At 39.7% G+C, this 21,915-nt stretch overlaps 1 protein-coding gene across 1 annotated transcript in view; it reads left to right on the forward strand.

Moving 5' to 3' along the window:
• DPP10 (dipeptidyl peptidase like 10) overlaps positions 1 to 21,915 on the forward strand; it is a gene marked incomplete at both ends in the record, with an annotated part of 660,265 nt that overhangs the window by 149,853 nt on the left and 488,497 nt on the right. Inside the window, one exon of the mRNA XM_079782730.1 lies at positions 9,896 to 10,010. Within this exon, the coding sequence (XP_079638856.1) occupies positions 9,896 to 10,010 (115 nt within the window). The remainder of the gene's footprint in view (positions 1 to 9,895; positions 10,011 to 21,915) is intronic.

Consider the following 21,915-nt stretch of genomic DNA (forward strand, 5'->3'; position numbering starts at 1 on the left):
GCACATATTTATATTACATTTCAATATCTGACGCCCATCTTATTTTTATTTTTAAAATGATTATACTTTCATATAATTATTTTAAAGGATGAATGACAAATATATTTTATCAGTTAAAAAAGAGTTGTGTTAGGATTTTCATTGGAATTATTTTACATTTGTAGATTAATCTTGGAAAATGGCCATTTTTATGACATTTATGACATCCTCCTGACAAAAATTCAGTGATTTCTTATATAAAGTTTTGTGGTTTTCTTTCTTTGTACACAAAAACTTTCTAAACTCATTTAATATATCTGATACTACTGTGAATGTTGATATTATATATGTTTTTAAAATTGTGGCAAAATATGCATAACATAAAATTTACAAGTTTCATAATTTTAAGTATACAGTTCATTGACATTAAGCATACTCATATTATTGTACAACCATCGCCACCATACATCTCCAGAACATTTTTCATCTCAAACCAAAACTCTATACCCATTAAGAAATTACTCCCCATTTCTTCCTATCCTTTGCACCTGGCAATCATATAGAGATAGATACTTCTATCTCTATGAAATTGGTTCTTCTAAGTAACCTGTATAAGTGGAATCATAGAGTATTTGTCATTTTGTGATGGATTAATTCTATTTTTAATGTCTTCAAAATTTGTAAATGTTATAACATGCCAGAATTTTCTTCCACTTTAATCCTATATAATAAAAGGCTAATATACAAATTGTCTCCTTGACTGGGAGTTTGACCAGGAGGCAGGGCCGGCCCACCAACTGCCTGCGCCCCCTCCCCTTGGCCACCCTCGCCCCCCTCGGACCCCCCACCAGGATTGGGGGTGGGGCCGGCCGGCCAACGGCCCGTGGCCCCTTCTCCCAGCCGGCCCAGCCCAATTGGCCCCAATCAGGGCGGGCTGGCCAGACCCCACCTGTACACCGGCCTTTAGTTATTAATAATATTACATTATAGGTGTATACTGCTTTTTGTTTCTCCATTCACCCATCTCTAGACAATTGGGCTGCTTCGTCTTTTAGCTATTGTGAACAGTGGTGCTAAGAACATGGGTGTACAAATATCTGTTCAAATCTCTGTTTTTAATTCTTTGGGCAATATGCCCAGAGTTAGAATTGCTGAATCATATGGTAATTTTATTTTTAAATTTTGAGAAACTGCCATACTGTTTTTTCACAACAGCTGCTACACCATTTGCATTCCCACCAGCAAGGTAGAGGTAGCCAATTTTTCTCTATCCTTGCCAACATTTGTTATTTTCTGTTTTCTAGATAATAGCTGTCCTAACGTATATGAAGCAGTATCTTATGGCTTTGATTTCTATTTCGCCAATGATTAGTTATGTTGAGCATCTTTTCATGTGCTTATGGGCCATGTGTATATCTTTGGGTGGAGAACCTTTTACCTATTACTTTTTCATTATATAATATTCTTCTTTGTCTCTTGCAACAGTTGTTGCCTCAGATTTAACTTGTCTGATAATATTATAGCCCCACCCCTGCTATCTTTTAGTTATTTGCATGTGATATGTTTTCCATTCTTTTACTTTTAGCTAATATGTGTCCTTAGATATAAAGGGAATCTTTTGTGGACAGCATATAGTTGAATTCTGTTTTGTTTTGCATACATTTTTTGAATCTATGTTTTTTGTTTGGGGAGTTTATTCCATTAACTTTAAACATAATTAGTTATAGAGAAGGACTGCATACTGACATTTTGTTTGTTTTCTATTTGTCTTACAGCTTTTTGATTTCTAATTTCCTTTCTTACTACCTTCTTTTGTATTTAGCTGATTTTTGTGTGTGTGTGGCATGTTTTTTTTTGTTTGTTTGTTTTTAATCCTTACTTGAGGATATTTTTTCATTGATTTTTAGAGAAAGTGGAAGAAAGGGGGGAAAGACAGAGAGAAATATCAATGTGAGAGAAACACATTGACTTTTTGCCTCCTGCATGAGCCCTGACCAGGGCCTGGGTTGGGGAGGAGCCTGCAACCTAGGTACATGTCCTTGACTGGAATCGAACCTGGGACCCTTTGGTCTGCAGGCCGACACTCTATCCACTGTTTTGATTCCTTTCTCATTTCCTTTTTGTATATACTTTATAGACATTTTTGTGGTTACCATGGGGATCAGGTCTTTTTGCAGCATTTGTCTTCCCTGGGCCTGTGTGTATATTGCACACCCAAGCTCCCCTGTATACATACATAGCTGTTTGTAAATATCTTAATTTCCTAAAAAGTTCCACCCCTGCTTTTTCTTAAGGCCTTAGGTGTTCTACTATATTCCCCTGCCTATAATGTTTGCACTCAGATTCTGCGTGTCTACAGTTCCCCTGCAGTTTCCATCCATCATGGAACCTGCCACTGCCTTCCATGGCTTCCAACCGTAGGCATGAACTATGCTGTCATTTCTGTCTGATCTCCAAGGCAGGCCACACAGAAGCTCCTAGGGAGCTCACAGATTGGCCAGAACATGCAAAGAAATTCCACTCATATTCTTTCATCTGAGATTGGGCCACTTTCTCCCGGTTCTGCTCAGTGCCAGGAGGAGAGTGGGGCGTTGAAAAGTACTATGCAATTTCCCAACCTGGAGAGCATGGCTTTCTCTTGAGTGGGCATTGGCTTGGTTGCTACAGGTCCTTAACTGCTTTGAAGATCTCCGTACAGCTATTTTAATTGGCCCATGGTTATTTACTTGATGTGGCCCTGGGGGACGTGAGGGCCTACGACTTCCTAGTTTGCCATCTTGCTGATATCATATCTGTTTGTTTTTTAATTACTTTTTTATAGTGTTAGTTATGGTTTCAAACCCTAAACAGATTCAGAGTCGCAGATGTTCAGCTAGACCTCCAAATCATGATACTAGAAATGTAAAACGATTACTGCATAATATATTGATAATAGCTGTCATCATTGTTTTATTTCTAATTTAATGGTGATCCATCTAGATTCTAGAATGTGTCCCACACAATCAAAATATAATTTGATAAATGTCAAATTACAATTGAGATAAATGTTAGTTGTTATATAAATTAATGGTAAACAAATAAAACCAAACTAATATTTAAAAATAATGCAAATAGCAATAAAGACTCTTTCTTTGCATTTTTTAGCACACTTCCAGGTGATGTTGTTGCCTGTAGCTCATACTATGAGTAGCACTGATTCAGCACCACCTCGTGTACATTAACAGCACAAAACTGAAACAGATGTAATTTTGAAAAATGTATAACTTGCAATTATTTACCAAAAAATATATGCTTTGCTTAGCATAGAAATTCAAATTAGGGAAGCATGCTAAATGAGGGAATTGTGAACATCCATGAGTACAAGGAGCAATACTATGCAGTAGTAGGTATTACAAGTATTTTTTTATGTGCTATCATTTTCAGATACACTATCAAGACAATGTGAACTTAATAAAATTTAGGTATAGTGCTTTCAGTATAACTCTAAAATGTTTTAAATGGTACAGGAATTAATTGTTTTGTGGAGGCATAATATGTGGCTTTTTACTTTTGGGGACCTCCTTTAAAATTATCTCAATTTCTTTTATGTTTATTGGTCTATTTCAGGTTGTAAATTTTGTCAATTATTATTTTGCTAGAAAAAAGAAACATGTGCTTTGTTGTACTTTCCAAATACCTTAGTGTGTATTTTTATACATACTGTCCACTTATTTTAAAAAATAAAAAAATGATTCCTTTTTTATTCCAAATTTTGTACAGTTATATAGCAATCCCACTACATTCAACACCTTTAAACAATGGTGATTTGATTTTCAAAGTAATTTTTGTAACTATACAAGCAAATTAAAAATTTCCTCCTCATTTCCATATAAAAATGTTGTGATTTCCTATTCTATCTTCCCTTTTTAAACTTTTTTATTATGTTGATAATTATCAATAGTTAACATATTGTTAAGTAGGATTATTTAAAGAGAATTGGCCAACTGTTGAATCCCATATCTCCAGGTTTTTCAAGCCAGAACTGGCTAACCATTTCTTAGGAATGATGTAGGAGTGGTTTTCATCTGTTTGGAATTTTTGCTAGGTGTCTATAGAAGTCTTTATTTTTCTAATATGAAACAATACAGACCATACAAAGTATTTTAACATCCTTTAAGATATTTTCCAGCTATGCAGCATAAATGTCTTGGGACGATTTCTTACCTAGTCATAGTTGAAACTATTTAGTGTTGTGCATGTGAACACCATGAGTAAAGTAAAATCATTTAAGTAAAAGGAAATTCAAACTTTTGAGCTGATCAACAGAAAATGAACTGTGGGATGCGTTGTACCTTTTTTTTTTTTAATTTGAGGAACTAATTAAATTTATTTCATAAAACATTAACAGTCTGTTTTTGTGAAGACTCAAGCACAACAGAAGGGTTTTGGAGCAATAGATAAAAACAAGGAGGGATTATAAGAAAAGTGAAGAGATGAGTTTTTGAATGATGGATGAGATGGTGTTAAGAATCAAATTAAGAACTGGCATATTAAATGTTACTACTCTAACTTGAAAATCTAATTTTCCTTTTTAAGTAGCAAATAGATATTTTAAAGAACTTTCACTGTTGTTCTTAAAAAGTAAACATGCGGTTGAAGAAAACCTATTTTTTTCTAAAACACCCACATCCAATCTACAGACATAAGTTCAGCAAACAATGTTGTTGTCCCTTTTATCTTTCTCTAAATGTTATCACTTTTGAGACTATTTTAATATGCAGCACTCATATTTCTTCTCATGATGCATATGGCAGTGAATATGGGAGTTCTCTATGGGGAAGTACAATGGAATACTACAAACATCTGATAAGCGTCTTTTTAAGAAGATTGAAACTGGTGGATAGGCTTTTTTTTTTTTCCTTCTTATTTTGACAAATTAAAATATATATAAACCTCATCTGTTTTCTGGTTATGATGTTCAACATTTTGTCTTTTGCATGTGAACAAATTAAAAATGCACTTGAATTTAGGTACACTGTGTCCTGGACATTTTGTCTTATAAACTCAACTGATCTCTGAAGGGTGATGAGTTTTTGGATCGGCGGTAACTACAACATAAATAACTAGGTTACTGATGGAGTTTAGTTTTGTCTGTAGCACCAACATGTCTCTAGACAATTGCAGCGAATGTTCAAACAGATGCATCCATCCACCGAGGGTCTGACTTTCAAATCACCTCTATATATGGAATATGAAATATCTGTCCTTGTACCTCCAAACCTCCCAGGAACATACTATCCCGGTGGCTCCATTCTGCCTCTACAGCCTCCAGATGACCATGTTGCAAGTGCCTTCCGTGTTCCATTTCTCAGGCTGCCACATGGCGCCTTACCTGTTCCGTGGCCCTGGCATGTGCATTGATTGCTTTCAGGTGTTTGCTGTAGGAAGTCATTGAAAAGCAAAGCCAATTAGGACCATTTTGCACAGCAATGGAAATGAGAGTGCAGGAGATAGTTGAAGAGAAGGTAACTTAAGGAACTGCAACTGTGTTTTGGAATCCAAGCATCAGGTTAATGAGACTAAAGTAATCGCTGGTGAATTAATCTTTAGCAAGTAGCTACATTTTAAAACTGTACTAGTAACCTGTACTTACTTAGCTAGTGGCAGTGTATTTCTATACCCTTTCAGGACTCTATTTATGCCACTTAGTTAGTTGTAGATCGTTTTCTAAGCACCTTTTAAGAGAACCAGAGATTGTTAAGCACGTCAAGTAATGGAAAGCTTTCTAATATGTGATTCTTACTTTAAGAAGATAATACCTTCAACAGGGATATGACGGTGCTAATCATTACTATCACTACCACCACCATTATTACCACAATTGTCATCATCATAGTTGCTGCCATTCACTCATTCACACACTCATTCATTTTGTGTTATCTAGTGTCTACCCTGTATGTGCCAAACACTCCAAAGTGCAAAGAATATAGCAGAGAGCAAGATGAGCGAGGTGTCTGACTTTATAAAGCTTCCCTTCTGGAAAACCGTGGAAGATAAAAGGAACAAATAGCTTGACACATATTGTTATACTAGAGGCCTGATGCACGAAGATTCGTGCAAGAATGGGCCTTCCTTCCCCTGGCTGCCGGCACCGCCTTTGCTCTGGCCAGAGCCACCTTTCCGCCTTTGCTCTGGCCCTGAGCCACCTTTCTGCCTCAGCTCCGGCCCAGAGCCACCTTTTCACTTTCCTACACTGCCCAGAGGCCCGGAGCGGCTGGGGCTGTGCGGGCCTGCGTCGTCGCCATGGCAACAATGCAAGCATCCCGCCCCCGGCTGCTCTGCCTTGTGTATACAAATTAAACCATCATCTTTGTTGGGCTAATTTGCATACTCACTACTGATTGGCTGGTGGGCGTCGCGAAGGTACGGTCAATTTGCATCTTTCTCTTTTATTCGTATAGATACATGAGTAAATGATATGCCCCCAAATGATAGCTTTATGAAGAAAACTTAAGCTAAGTGAGGGGGATGAAAGGGAAATGGACTGTGCTTTTAGAGAAGTTGATTGGGCAAGGCTTCCGAGGAGGGAGCATTTGAGATGAGACCTGAGTGAATGTGGTCTGCCCAGTGTGTGGAGGAGGACAATCCCAAGCAGTTCACTTAGTGTGAGCTTCCTTATTGCACATTGAAGTAATAAGAGTTTTTAAATCATATGTATCAATCCTTGCAAGATTCTAAAATAATCATCATTATTATTACAGTTCACAGTTTTTAAAAAATCTGAGGCTCAAAAAATTTACAAAGCATATTTGCAATCTTATCGCTATTAAGTAGTAGATACAATCTATGGCTGCAATGTATTTTAAAACATGTTTTTTTCAGAGGAAGGAAAATTATATCTGGCTTTCATAATTAGGGGAAACTCCTGAAAGAAGACAGTTGAGCAGGGGTGTTGAATGGTTGAGTGTCTGTAAGATGGTGCACATGAAAGGGGTTGGAGGGAGGAAAATTAGGTAACGGGACATGTGGTGGAATGGAAAAGACAGAATTCCAGTCCGTTCACTAAGTCTGCAGTCCCCAAGCTTAATGAACTACAGACTTGCACAAGCCTTGGGCACTGATTGGTCATTCCAGAGGAACCACATATTCTTATGTGTATCTTTTCAGAAGAAAAAAATTATAATTCAAGCATGTTTTATCATTTAAAAGTGGTATATTTTATCAATTTGCTATGACTTGGAAACTTAAATTGATTTGAAAGCATTCCAGAATTCAGGAAAGCTTTTATATAACTGTGGATTTTCTTAAAGAAAAAGTATTAAAGTACAACCATTATTATGTTGGTGTACAAATCATTCCTTGATTCATTGATTCTTTTTTATTGACTCATGAATTTATCCTAGAAATATTTATTTTTAGAGCAGCATTTGATAGTAGTTAAGAATGTCCTCTGAAGTCAGATTTAGGGCCCAGATTTCATGGAGTGGACCCTGATATCTCTCACTTATTAATATAAAGTGGATTTATTTTTGAATAAATACCTCTCTAAATGCCATTTTTTTTCATCTGTCAACCTGTCAAAATAGTAGTAATTTCACATTATCTTTATGAGGATTATGTGAGATTATGAATATAAAGTACTCAGTATAATTCCAAACATATAGTAAGATTCCTAAGCTATTATTATTGTCTTAGACAATGTCTGGTACAGAGCACATGGTAATTACATAATAACCTGGAGTCATTTCTCCGATAATTTGCTTTAAATGCAAGTAAAAGTGAATCAAGATCAGAATTAGTTTACTTAAATTCATTTTTACTCTTGATTCTTTACTGTACTGAGAAGTCAGTTCCACTTTCTTAATCTTATTCTCTTTTTCTTTTTCTTACACTGTGAAGCAGTAGTATTGGGCTCACCTCTCTTTGAGTTAACAAATACAAATGTGTTTCTGATTTGTGGCCCAGACACCCACTTTCTATGTTGCTGCCCTTCTTTCATTCTCTCTTAGTTCCTGAGATGAGCGTTTCTGATCATCCCAGGCTTTGATTTACAGCAGTGATCTCTTCACCTGTTGCTGACTTCTGAGGAGTCTTGAAGTGGTGCCTTTACATAGAGAATAACTGATCATCTCACCATGCAGATTCTAACAAAAGCAAAAAACAAACAATAATAACAACAACAAACTCACCTGGAAACCTGCAGTAACATTGCATCCAGAAAATGGTTGATGATCTTAATACAACGATTACTTGTCTTGATTTGTTACTCTAATACTGACGATTTGAGGACCTACTGTCTTGATTTACGTGGGAAATGTGAATGGAAATTCTAACAAAAATGCATGAGGTATACAGAGGTTGAATAACAAGCATTTATAAGCATGAAAAAGAGGTGTGGGTCCAGTCACTTTAAAAAAAAAGTGGAATTGGCATTTGTTGCATTTGGTTTATGGCCTCAAAGACAAACTTAAAGTGGTTGATCTCAGATGATGTAACACAAGCAAGAACAAAATACCTGGTTTCTTCTTGATTAATCTTTTATTTATATTTATTTTTAGAGAGCGAGTAAGGGAGAAGGACAGAGAGAAAGAGAGAAACATTGATGTGAGAGAGAAACATCTGTTGGTTGCCTCCCACATACATCCGGACTGGGAACTGAACCCACAACCTGGTTATATGCCCTGCCCAGGAATTGAACCTGCAACCTAGCTCTGTGCCCTAACCAGGGCTCGAACTTGCGACCCTTTGGTGCACGGGATGATGCTCCAACCAACTGAGCCACATAGGCCAGGACTTCTTAAGTTTATATAGAGTCTAGTTTAAGTCCAAAGTATTTATGAAAAAAATTGAATGCCAACTTCACTATATGAAAATTGGCTTCAATGCTTTTTAATCTGTGAGTCACAGGAACCCATTTATAGTTTATTAAATGTTTTCTATACCATTTATTTTTGTTTAAATCAGTGCTCCTTTATAGCTTCTTGGGTGATTATGATCACATAGCGAACTTCCTATTTTGTTTATTTGTCCCCAAATCAGTTAAATATTTCTGAATAAAGAAGGTTCTCTTGGGGAAGGAGAAAATGGGGTGGAGGGGTGGGGCAGGAAGAATCAGGAGGCTCAGTGTTTCATAAACTATTGCAAAGAAAATCTGGTCCTCACTTCAAACCAGTATGGTCTGTGCTGCACTTTGGTGAATGGTGCTTGCGCATTTCTAGTCAAGAGAGTGGAACACAGATCATCTGAAATAAAGAGCTTTACTCTGTGCATTGTGAGAGATGCTCAAGTTCATCCTTCCCCATCAATATCACCTCCTTGACAATATCATGCATGCTGCCCAGGGAGAGGATGCTGTTAACCATTGATAGAGAAGCACTCATTTAATTTAGTTCCTGCACCCTGTTGCTTTTATGAGTGGTGGGGGGACTGTTTTAAAAGACCTGTTGTGTTGACAACTGTGCACGGCTCTGCAGTGAGCGGCATTTTGAATGATTTCCCCATCTCTCATCTGGTACCTCTCATCTAGTTAATATCGTAGTCTATAGTGCTTTGAGAATGATTGTATTTAAATCTTCATTGTAAGTTCCTTTGTTGCAAGAAAAAAAAAAGTAAATGGGAACACTTTATTTCCATAATTATTTTGCAGAGTATTTTGGCTATTATCCTAGTGTTTATAGTCAATGCATTTAAAATCACCTGCATTTTGTACAATAGGCATAAAGCTCTCCTGGTTTAGCTCATAGAGAAATAAGATTGCCCCCTGCAAAGATAGCCATTTATAATAAACGCACCTTAGAATAAATAGATGAGGTACCAAAGAGGAAAAGGATTCTAATCAGCATTCAAACTGTGATTGTGCCATGCACCAAATCATATTTTTATGAATGCATTTCTCTTGGAGCATGAATAATTATGAAACTTTTTTTTATCTCGGTAGGAGCTGGGAAGTAACAGCCCTCCACAGAGAAACTGGAAGGGGATTGCTATTGCCCTGCTGGTGATTTTAGTTGTATGCTCACTCATCACTATGTCAGTCATCCTCTTAACCCCAGGTAATCTGTCTTTATTCCTCTCTTATGACAGTATTGTGGATGATAATTTCACATTCAAATGCCTTAAGAGGGTAGCCGTATGTGGTATCTTAGGGTATATTAGTGTTGGTTGGAATAAAGAAAAAAATGTGCAACCAGACATTTTGCAAATGGCACAGTGATTTTGTTTAAATATCATGCAAGATATTTTGGGGAAGCTGAAATGTGAAATATATACATGGAGAATGGCAAGAAGATCTTTGGACTCCATTGCTACTTAGAGACTTATGTTTGCTAGTTTAATAAATTTGGGGGACACTGGACTTTTATTGTGGGTTGGAGATAAGAGAGTGGAGTCTGAAAGTTTCCATATATTTGGTTAATAGCCCAACTGTAGTGATAGTGGTAAAGGAGGCTTTGAGGGACAAAGAGATCAGATCAAAAGACAATGAGCTAAGTCTTAAATGCTCTCTTTCTCCCTTTCCCTGTACTTTTCACAGTCTACGTCTCTCTCTGTCTAAAGGACCACTCCAGATTGCCCGTGCAATGTTCTTTGGATTGTGTCCTTTCCTTTGCAATGTTTAACATACGTGTGTAAATTTTCAGTAGGTTTAATTCTTCTTTGGGGATTATTTCAGTACACAGAAGTTTTACTGCTCTTTAGTAGGTGCTAATATGGATAGCAGAGAAAGGCTGCTCACTTTTTAAAAAATATATTTTTATTATTGATTTCAGAGTGGAAGGGAGAGGAAGAGAGAGATAGAAACATCAATGATGAGAGAGAATCATTGATCGGCTGCCTTCTGCACACCCCACACTGGGAATCAAGCCCACAATCTGGGCATGTGACCTGACCGGGAATCAAACTGTGACCTCCTGGTTCATAGGTCAATGCTCAACCACTAAGACATGCCAGCCAGGCAAGGCTGCTCAATTTTTAAAACTATCAAACTGTCTTCTAGAAACAAATAAATTTGACATACTTCTACAACCCACCCAGTAGTTCCTCAAAGACTGGACACCATATACAACTCGGAATTATAAAACATGGTCATTTCCGGTATAAAACTGAGCTAGTTCAAAAGTCAACTGGTATTATGAAGTTGTAGCATGTAGTTGAATATTGTGTTGCTGTTCTGTTCTGTCATTATGTAGTTCCTACCCCATCTTTGTTTCTTGAGAGTTCATTAAACATGTTGCCTTATGTAAAAAATGTGATTAAAAATAGATTTCTTTCAGAGTCGTTTAGTCAACAATTATGATGGCTAATTATACAAACAGCAATAGCAATTGTTTGAATGTGGTACTTTATGAAATATACCTTATTTATAAAAATATAGACTTGAAATGTATAACTCCTTAAAAATATACTTTGCAGTTCTTAATTAACGTATGAAGAGATTGAGAAATTAAGAGAATCAGGAAGAAGAAAAGGAAAGACAAATAATTTTAAAAGAGAAAGGAAACATTTCTTGGTAAGAGCTGTCTCATCCAGCGTTCTCTTTAGGAACTCTGTCTTAATTGCCTCGTGGGTACATCTGCAGTTCAGTGTAATTGAGCAATGGCTCCAAGTTGCTTCAGAATGCCAAGAATTTTTGTTAATGGAAGATGAGCTTACATTCAGAAAAGTGTTTCACTTAAACATAGAATTTTAGCACAATTATTAAAAAAATGAAAGAGTCAGATAAATGGCCTCCTATTGGTGACTGTTAATCAGAAGGAGGAAATTTGTGCCATGGTGCCTGTGTGTTTCCTTCCATCCTGATACTAGTATCTTTCCTGGTGGGTGATGCTCTTTCTCCCATTTTTTCGTTACTCACTGAGGCCATACTGACACTTCGGGGTCCTTGAGTGTTGGTATAAAGAAGACCTTATAGAATTTGCCATTCACTGAATTAAACTTTCTCTATTCAACCGTTTTCAAGTTGTCTCAATATAAAAGCACAGTGTAGTTGTACTCAACTTGTCGTATACTTATTCATTTATTAAAGCAAAGGCTTTGGCAAGACACACACCTTAGTTTGAGTTCTGGCTCTATGATTTACTAGTACTTTTGGGAACTTGGCCAGTTATTTGGCCTTGTTCCTTATTTCATTCATCTGTATTATGGATATAACATGCAATGCCAACTTTACAGTATTATGAGGAATAAATGATCATATACTTCAAGCGTTTAGCATAGTTTCTAGCACTGCTACTGTTATTCCTCTTATGATTACTATTATTCAGTAATTATTGATCATTTGACACAATACCAAACACTGTGTTACATGAGGGAGATTTCCAAATGAAAGTATAAAATGTCTCGGGAATATAGACCTGTGACTTCCATGTTAAATTATGACAGATAGAAATCTGGAGTCAGTCTTCAGTGGTCTGTTTGTCCATTCATTTATTCTTGTAGGTAATTATGGAGTTCTTACAACATTCTAGGTGCTCTGGTAGTTAGCTGATCTCCCCCTGCATTATATCTATCGCCTCCTATCCGCCTCTTTCTCCACTACACAAAAACACAGCAACCCACACATCCCCAACCTAAGGACTTAATTTCATAGGAGGTTAATCATATAAATGGAAGTGGAAATTATTATTTAGACTTACAGTTTACTAAGTGCATTTCACATACCACATTTCCAATTGTCTTTAGGTTTCACTATTAATTTTGGCAGATATATTATGAAATGAAAAATAGAAGTCAGTATGCTGGGGTGGGAAAGGTATTGCTATATAGATCAGACAACTTGTGTTCTACACTCTGTGTTTGTAAACTCAATGCCGGTGGGGCCTGTAAGATTACAAAATTGAAGTGGATTGGTGCAACGACAGTGGTTAGGGATATGCTTGAGTTATAAACAAGCATAAATATTAGCCTAGTTACATGGCCTTCATGAAAGGCTCAAACCAAACATATCAGTGAAATATAAGGCCAGAAACATAATGAGGTATCACCTAAGACTGGAGTCAGAAGCCTGGAATCACTCTTAGAAGTTATCAAATTAGGAAAAAAATCTGAGTTTGTTTAAACTCCAGTTCTAAGGACTAGAATGTGCATCAAGACCATTACCGTGGACTTTTGAATTGGCACATGTGCGTGTGCTTGTCTGTGCACAGACTCTAGTGCTCTAATTGCACCAAAGTCTTCCTCTTCTTACCCTCTGGCTTGAAGTCCCTCACCTGTGCTAGAATAGATCCAGCAGGGAAAACATCCCACAGGAAGATGAAGTACAACACCTCCCTCCCCGCTCCTCATGGACCCTTTGCTCACCAATATGTTCCCAAGATGCAGCTTTCTAGGTAAAACCACTGGAAACTTTCAACCAGGAAGGGAAATTCATATCAGGAGAGGAAACTTCTGATCCTGAAATTATTCAGCAAGGAGAAAAGATAACTAGACCTTAGTACAAAGGGCTGACTCAAGAACAATCCTTCCAATTAGGATAGAGGTCAGAAATTTTTATGTATTTCACAGCTATATGATCTTGGGCAAATCAGATATCTCCTTTAAGCTCAAGTTTATTTTGTTGAAGAAAAGGGCATCTTTGATTTGTGGCAATAGGAAGTGATCTTTTAATGTTTATCACAGCTTTAATATCTATGATCTAATCCATCCTATATAATAAAGAGGTAATATGCAAATTGACAATCACTCCAACACACAAGATGGCCTCCCCCATGTGGTCAAAGATGGCCGCCTCCATGTGGGCACAAGATGGCTGCCATAAGATGGCCAGCAGGGGAGGGCAGTTGGGAGGGACCAGGCCTGAAAGGGAGGGCAGTTGGGGGTGATCAGGCCTGCAGGGGAGGGCAGTTGGGGGGAACCAGGCCTGCAGGGGAGGGCAGTTGGGAGGGACCAGGCATGAAGGGGAGGGCAGTTGGGGGGAGCCAGGCCTGCAGGGGAGGGCAGTTGTATGGCAGTTAGGGGTGATAAGGTCAGCAGGGGAGGGCCATTGGGGGGAACCAGGCCTGCAAGGGAGGGCAGTTATGGGCGATCAGGCCTGCAGGGGAGGGTAGTTGGGGGGGGGACCAGGACTGCAGGGGAGGGCCATTGGGGGTGGCCAGGCCTGCAGAGGAGGGCAGTTAGGGGTGACCAGGCCGGCATGGGTGGGTAGTTAGGGGCAATCAGGCCAGCAGGGGAGGACAGTTAGGGGTGACCGGGCCAGCAGGGGCGGGCAGTTAGGGGCAACCAGGCCTGCAGGGGAGGGCATTTGGGAGGGAGAGGGCCTTGCAGGGGAGGGTATTTGGGGAGCACCAGGCCTGCAGGGGAGGGCAGTTGGGAGGGACAATGCCTGCAGAGGAGGGGAGTTGGGGAGGGGGACCAGGCCCTCAGGGGAGGGCAGTTGGGAGGGACAATGCCTGCAGAGGAGGGGAGTTGGGGAGGGGGACCAGGCCTGCAGGGGAGGGCAGTTAGGGATGACCCTGCCTGAAGTGGAGGGCAGTTTGGGGGGACCAGGCCGGCAGGGGAGGGCAGTTAGGGGCAATCGGGCCAGCAGGGGATCAGTGATGCATCGATCAGGCTGGCAGGGGAGTGATTAGAGGGTGATCAGGCTGGCAGGCAAAAGTGGTTATGGACAATCAGGCAGGCAGGCAAGCATTTACGAGCCAGCAGTCCTGGATTGTGAGAGGGATGTCCGACTGGGATCGGGCCTAAACGGGCAGTCGGACATCCCTCAAGGGGTACCAGATTGGAGAGGGTGCAGGCTGGGCTGAGGGACACACACACCCCTGCCCCCGTGCATGAATTTCATCCACCGGGCCTCTAGTATATATATATATAAAAGCCTATGTGACCAGATGACCGGACGACCGGCCAGTAGCTATGATGTGCACTGACCACTAGGGGGCTGATGCTCAATGCAGGAGCTGCCCCCTGGTGATCAGTGCGCTCCCACAGATGGAGAGCTGTTCAGCTGACAGACAGGTGCCAGACGCCTGGCTCATGGCTGGCTAGCACAAATGCCCGTGGACACTCCAGCTGCACGCCCAAGCAGGGGTGGGCGCAGCAGGTCCTGGATGAGTGGGAGCTGCATAGCACCCAGCCTGGGCTCGGTCTCCTCCCCGCTGCCTGCTACTTCATGCTGTGTGGGGTGGATGCGGACAGCAGTTCTGACGAGCTGGTGGGTAAGGCTGGGTTGTGGCAGCGCAGAGGTCCACTGACCCCCACAGGCCAGGCTGAGGGACCCAACCAGTGCATGAATCCATGCACCAGGCCTCTAGTATAATAATAATGACAACAATAATAGTGGCTTGTTTGATAACAGATATTATAGCAGATTAAACCTGGTAAGCTCTTTCACTAAGCCTCTTCTGCCTTGAAAATATATTTAGTGGTTTTTTTGGAGGTTGGGGAACACATACAAAAAGTTATCTAGTCTAAGATAGGATTTAGAAACTGTTTTGCTCAAAATAGCATCGCATTTTTCAGGTAAGTGCTAAGGAATGCAAGCCTATAACCAAAGAAACACATGTTCATTGTAATTTTGGTTTGATTGCAAATTTTATTACAGAAGTAATTTGACACAGGTGTCTTATTTTCCAAATTGTCAACAAATTCTCTGCCTTGTGAAGAGAAGTCCTAATTATTTTTGAAGAGTGGGTTAACCATTCATGTATTTCTTTAACAAGTGACTATTTCTGAAAGGAACAAATTATTCAGTCCAATTTTTTTCTGATTAAAAAACAGACTTTGTTGAATGTGTTGATCAAGCCCACATTTTTTTGTTGTACTGAGTTCATTTAAAGAAAAAAAAAAGAGTACTTGAATTTATTTTCATAATATATTCCTATGAAATCAGTAATTATACTCTATACATGTGTGAGTGTGTGTTCATGCTGAAAGTTGTGGAAAGCAGTCTTACATAGCTATGCATTTATTTTGCGGTATCATACTCATATTTAATATGTAGAATGAAATGAACATTGTCAGGAAACAGTTCATGCACCATAGGCACCTATTTGGAGCTGTTTGAGAAGAGAGATGCCTCTTTTATGAGTTACAAAGTATTTGGTAGAGGATATTGATCAAGCTCTTCAGTCCCTTGCCACCTGTGGACTGTGTATATTCCCCCAATTCTTCAGCAACAGTGACCTGTTGCCCTTGGATTGATGTGTGTAATCAGTCAGTGTCGAAAGAGGGTCATCAGGTTAATTTACTAGCATAGCTGACTAAAGACAAAGTTGTAAAGCAGTGAAATTGTGTCTTCATCATTCGCTCTAGCTCTTGCTTTTTACACAATTACTCATTCTTTTACTATCCTCCTTAGATGAGCATCCTGGGTTGGTCATTACCTGTCAATCAGAGTATAAAGTAAGCCAAGCATTCATGTCTAAGACATCACCTCTGCTCGATCTCAGTTAAATAAGAATTAAATGAGGGTTGTTCAGTTCCTCTATATAAATTCCTTTATTTTCACTCTTTGAAGTATCTCGAATAGTGATAATTTTACAGTAGGTTCAGAAGCCATTCTGGGGAATAATTTACTCAGGTTGAGATCGGCACTATGATGTTGATTCACTAAACCCTTATGTCAGATAAGAGTTTTGATCCATGAAGTTATGCTCAAATAGTTCATTTGAGCCAATATTTAGAACTAAGGAACTAGAGAAATTTAAGGAACCCTATGCAGAAAAATAAACAAGGAAGACAGAAAACTAGAAGTTAATATTTAAGTATGTATGCTTTTTTTTTTAAGGACTACCAACTTACCTATATTTTCCAGAGTGTGCAGAATTATCTCATCCATTCCTTATAAAACACCCACCTAAAAATGGTAGTTTTCTAGATAATCAAGTAAAGGCCTGAGAATTTGGATGACTTAGGTGCCTTGATTTTGGAGAAAGCATGGCAGATGAAGTGATTCAGTTGACCTTGATGTCAGACTGAGGGAGTTCATGGCCTCTCCTGACTGTGCCTGCAGATGTGACCATGTAGTAAAGACTTTTTTCTTCCTATTGTCTTCAACACCAAATTTCTACATGAAGCTTAAAAAGTTTAATCTGTCCCCATTTATAAAAAAATATATATCATTTTCCAAACAGCATTCAGTAAAATTAAATACTGTATTGGCCTGGTGACAGCTGATTTGTTTTCGTTATGCAAAAACTCAAAATGAATTTATTCTGGTTACTCTTATATTCTACCAAAGTAATTGCTCCTGGTTATAGTTAGTTAAAATGTCATGTTATATTATGTTACAAACAATCTCTTGGCAGCTCTAATTTAAAAGGTATCATTTAAGCATCTGACCTGTGTTTTAAAATGTCAAAGCAACAATCAAACTATCCCATTATCCTTTTATGAGGGGGAAATAATGTTTTGCAGATTGTGAGATTTGCATTACTCACTTGTAAACATCAACATCAACCAAAATGCAAATTGCTTATTCAATTTTGTTAATTTAAAAAAGGAGGCCTGTTGTATTGATAGGCATAAGCTAAATAGTCTCTGCTTGTTTTCCCAGGAACAGCACAGATGAACACATTTGAATATGGTATAACCTAGTCAGCTGCCAAAGGGAAACTCACAGATTCTAACAGTTTTCCCCTGATAACATGCACTGTTGTTACTTTTCTAGTAGATTTACCTCTGATGTTCAATGAAAAATAATTTTCTCTGAGCATTAGTAAACTAAGAGTTTGTTTTGTATTGTCTTTGCTTTACAGCTACATTTCAATAATTACTTAGATTTGATTCCCTTATTTATTCTTCTCTTTTGGTATTCTCCAATAAGATCAGTAATGGATTTAGCTTACATTATAAAGTGTTTTGTTTTACAAGAGTCGAAAGAGAATCTGTTTTAATGAGTAACATTTATTTATTAACTGCTTATCACATGCCAGATATTGTACTACATGCTTTACACGTACTGTTTTATTTATCCTCAAACCATGAACATGATTACTTTATTAGCTATTTACTTAGCTATTATTAATTTATTCATAATCTGTATTCAGTTGAATCTTGCTATTATAGTAGATTAGAGGCCCGGTGCATGAAATTCATGCACAGGGGGGTGGTGTCCCTCAACCCGGCCTGTACCCTCTCCAGTCTGGGACCCTGCAGGAATTGGGCCTAAACCAGCAGTCACACACCCCTCTCACAATCTGGGACCACTGGCTCCTAACCACTTGCCTGCCTGCCTGCCTGCCTGATTGCCCCTAACTGCTTCTGCTAGGGCGAGCCTGATTGCCCCCTAACCACTCCCCTGCCAACCTGATTGATGCCTAACTGCTCCCCTGCTGGCCTGGTCGCACCCAACTTCCCTCTCTGCCAGCCTGGTCGCCTCCAATTGTCCTCCTCTGCTGGCCTGGTTGCCCTTAATTGCCCTCTCCTGTTGGTCTGGTCACCCCTAAATATCCTCCCCTGCCAGCTTGGTCACCCCTAACTGCCCTCTTCTGCTGGTCTGATGGTCCCCAACTGCCCTCCCCTGCTGGCCTGATCACCCCCAACTGCCCTCCCCTGCTGGCCTGGTCACCCCTAATTGTCCTCCTCTGCCAGCTTGGTCTCTCCTAACTGCCCTCCCCTGCTGGCCTGATGGCCCCCAACTTCCCTCCCCTGCTGGCCTGGTCGCACCCAACTGCCCTCCCCTGCCTGCCATCTTGTGGTGGCCAATTTGTGACAGAAATCTTGTGGCAGACATCTTGTGGTAGCCATCTTGTGGTGGCCATCTTGTGATTACGTCGCACAAGGGCGTCGAGCGAGGGTATTGCGCAAGGGTGTGATGCCACCTAGGCTTTTATTATATAAGATTGCCTGTCATACAACTGGACCATGAAGAAGCAGGGTCACTATCCCAGGCCCTTTTGGCTTTAGCACATGTCTTAACTTTTGAAATATAGATTAAGATACCAAAGGAAAGTATGGTCAAGAAACATTTCAGAAAAAAAGAGCTCTGCTTTATTCTACCTCTATATTTTTTAAAATTAGTGAATAGACTGTGTATATTTCTTAAAGGGAATGTACAACACAGAAAGAATTAGTCTGGGATAGACAAGGGATAGATAAGGAGGAAATGACAGGAGTGGGCATTGAAAACTGTGCCTGCAAATTTTATATGAATTTTTATTCCAGAAATCATATTTTTTCAGGGACAAAAAATGCCCATGATAAAAATAAATACACATTTTTATCCTAAACCACATTGTATAAAAAGTACTAATGTCACTATACAACTTTAATAATTTTCTCATGTTTTTATTTGCTCTAATTAATATAAATACTTACTTTAGAAATATGATAGCCTGACCACTAATAATGGGGGAACAAGAGAGCTTGATCAATGAGAAGCAAGGGTTCCTTAAAGGAGAGGTTACATCTTCCTGGGGTAAAACATTTTTTAACATACATGTGGCCCTGCGTTTGTATAAGGGGATATTTTAATATATGTAATTATTTGCCAAAGATTTTAACATCCAATTCTTTGAACTGTAACTTAAGTCACCCCATTCCAAAGTTTGTTTATCTATAATAATAAAAGTGTAATATGCTAATTAGACTGGATGTCCTTCCAGATGACCTTCCAGACAAAGCTGTGGTGGTGGGGCCCAAGCCTCGTGCACGAATTTCAGGCATCAGGCCTCTAGTAAGATATAAGAAGAAACATTATCTGTAAAATAAGAAAAAAAATTAACCTTAGTTAAATAACACTTTAAACTAAATAAGATGCCACTTCCTGCCTTTGTTCTGGAAAAAAATAGTTTTTCTGGAAAAAACTCAATGTTTTGGTCTGTTCTTCCATAGTACTTCTCTTGGTCTAAGATTATTCAGTAAACTCTAGAAAATTGGAATCAGGGAAACTAGACTTGGGAAACATCCCTACTTATATGGAAGACTGTGACTTGAATCTGGGCATCACAATTTAGCTTTAGCTTAGGGTGTAGAATATCTCTGATCCTAGACTCACAGCTTACCTTGCTTTTTCTGGGGCATCATATAGTTATACTAGAGGCCTGGCACACAAAATTCATGCACGGGTACGGCCCTTAGGCCTAGCCTACAATCAGGGCCATCTTCTCCGCTTGCTGGCAGCCAGCTCTGCCCCTTGCCACCAGCCACCCCTGGTTTCCCATTCGCCATTAGGTGATTGGAGCCTGCCAGCCAAGGAAGGGTCCAATAGGTTGGCGGTTCTCCTCCCCCCGGCCCACTCGCTGTCCCCGTCCCCTGTGGCTGGTCGCCCTCTGTCTGTGGAGTGACCAGTGGGGTGGGGTCTTTGGCCAGACACCACCCGCATCTGTTGCCACCCACCCTGGGTTCTCTGTTTGCCATTGGGTAATCAAAGCCTGCCTGACAGGGAAAGGGACTGAGAAGTTGCCTGGCAGGCCCTGATGAGACGATCAGGGCCTGTGGGCTAGAGGCAGCTCCTGCATTGAACATCTGCCCCTGGTGGTCAGTGCACATCATAGCGACCAGTCGTTCTGCCGTGTGGTCGATTTGCATATTACCCTTTTATTATATAGGACTAGAGGTCCGTGCACAAAATCCGTGCACTGGGGGAAAGGGTGTGCCTCAGCCTAGCCTGCACCCTCTCCAATCTGGGACCCCTCGGGGGATGTCCGACTGCTGGGGGATGTCTGAAAACCAGCAGTTGGACATCCCTCTCACAATCTGGGACTGCTGGCTCCCAACCGCTCACTTGCCTGCCTGCCTGATTGCCCCTAACCACTTCTGCCTGCCAGCCTGATCACCCCCTAACCACTCCCTTGCCAGCCAGATTGACACCTAACTTCCCCTCTGCTGGTCCAGTCGCCCCCAACTGCCCTCCCCTGCTGGCCCAGTTGCCCCCAACTGCCCTTCCCTGCAGGCCTGGTTGCCCCTAATTGCCCTCCCCTGCTGGCCAGATTGCCCACAACTGCTCTGCTCTGCTGGCCATCTTGTGGTGGCCATCTTGTGACCACATGGGGTCGGCCATCTTGTGTGAGGGTGTGATGGTCAATTTGCATGTTACCCCTTTATTATATAGGATAACATTAGGGGAACAAGGATGAGGAATTTACTTTTTTATCGATTACAATTTACCACTCAGAAGTTCTAGTTACTCAAGTTACCTTATCTCCCCATCACATTCATTATCTTTTTTCTCTGACTCAAAATATGCTGCTGATAACAATTTTATTAAAATGAAAGTCACATATTATGAAATTAACCACTTTAAAGTAAACAATTCAATGGCATGTTGCACTCTGTGTGCAACCACCACCTCTATCCACTCCTAAACATTTTCATCACTCCCAAAAAAAGTCCTTTAAGCAGTTATTCCCAGCTTCCTCCTTCTCCCAGCTCCTGACAATCACCTCCCAGTCTCTATAGATTTACCTATTTTGAGTGTTTCATATGGAGGGGATTAAGTGATATGTGACATTTGGGTTTGACTTCTTTCACTTAGCATAATATTTTAGAGGCTCATCCACATTGTCACATTTCAGTAATTTTTGTAGATTTAAGTGTAAAACTCTTTACCTCATTGATTAAATTTATTCTTAAGTGTTTTATTCTCTTGAATGTTACTATAAATAGAATTGATCCCTTAATACATTTTTAATTGTTCTTTATTGGTATATAGAAATGCAACAGATTTTTGAGTGTTGAGACTGTACCCTTAACCTATTACATGTAGTAGGTTATTATAGAGTTTTTGGGCTTTTCTATATAGAGAGGCTAATGCCATATCCAAATAGAGATAGTTTTACTTCTTCATCTCCATTTTGGCTACTTTTTATTTATTTTTCTTACCTAATTATTCTGGTTATAATTTTAGTAAAATATTGAATCGAAATGGTGAAAGTAGGCATCATTGTCTTGTTAGTGATCATAGGAGGAAAACTTTCAGTCTTTCATAACTGACTATCACCTGAACTGTTTTTTTGTTTGTTTGTTTGTTTGCTTTTTGGTAAATGCTTTAAATCAAACTGAGAAAGTTTTCTTTTAACGCTA

The sequence above is a fragment of the Cnephaeus nilssonii genome, assembly GCF_951640355.1.
Source record: "Cnephaeus nilssonii genome assembly, chromosome: 10".
In the NCBI taxonomy this organism is placed as follows: Eukaryota; Metazoa; Chordata; class Mammalia; order Chiroptera; family Vespertilionidae; genus Cnephaeus; species Cnephaeus nilssonii.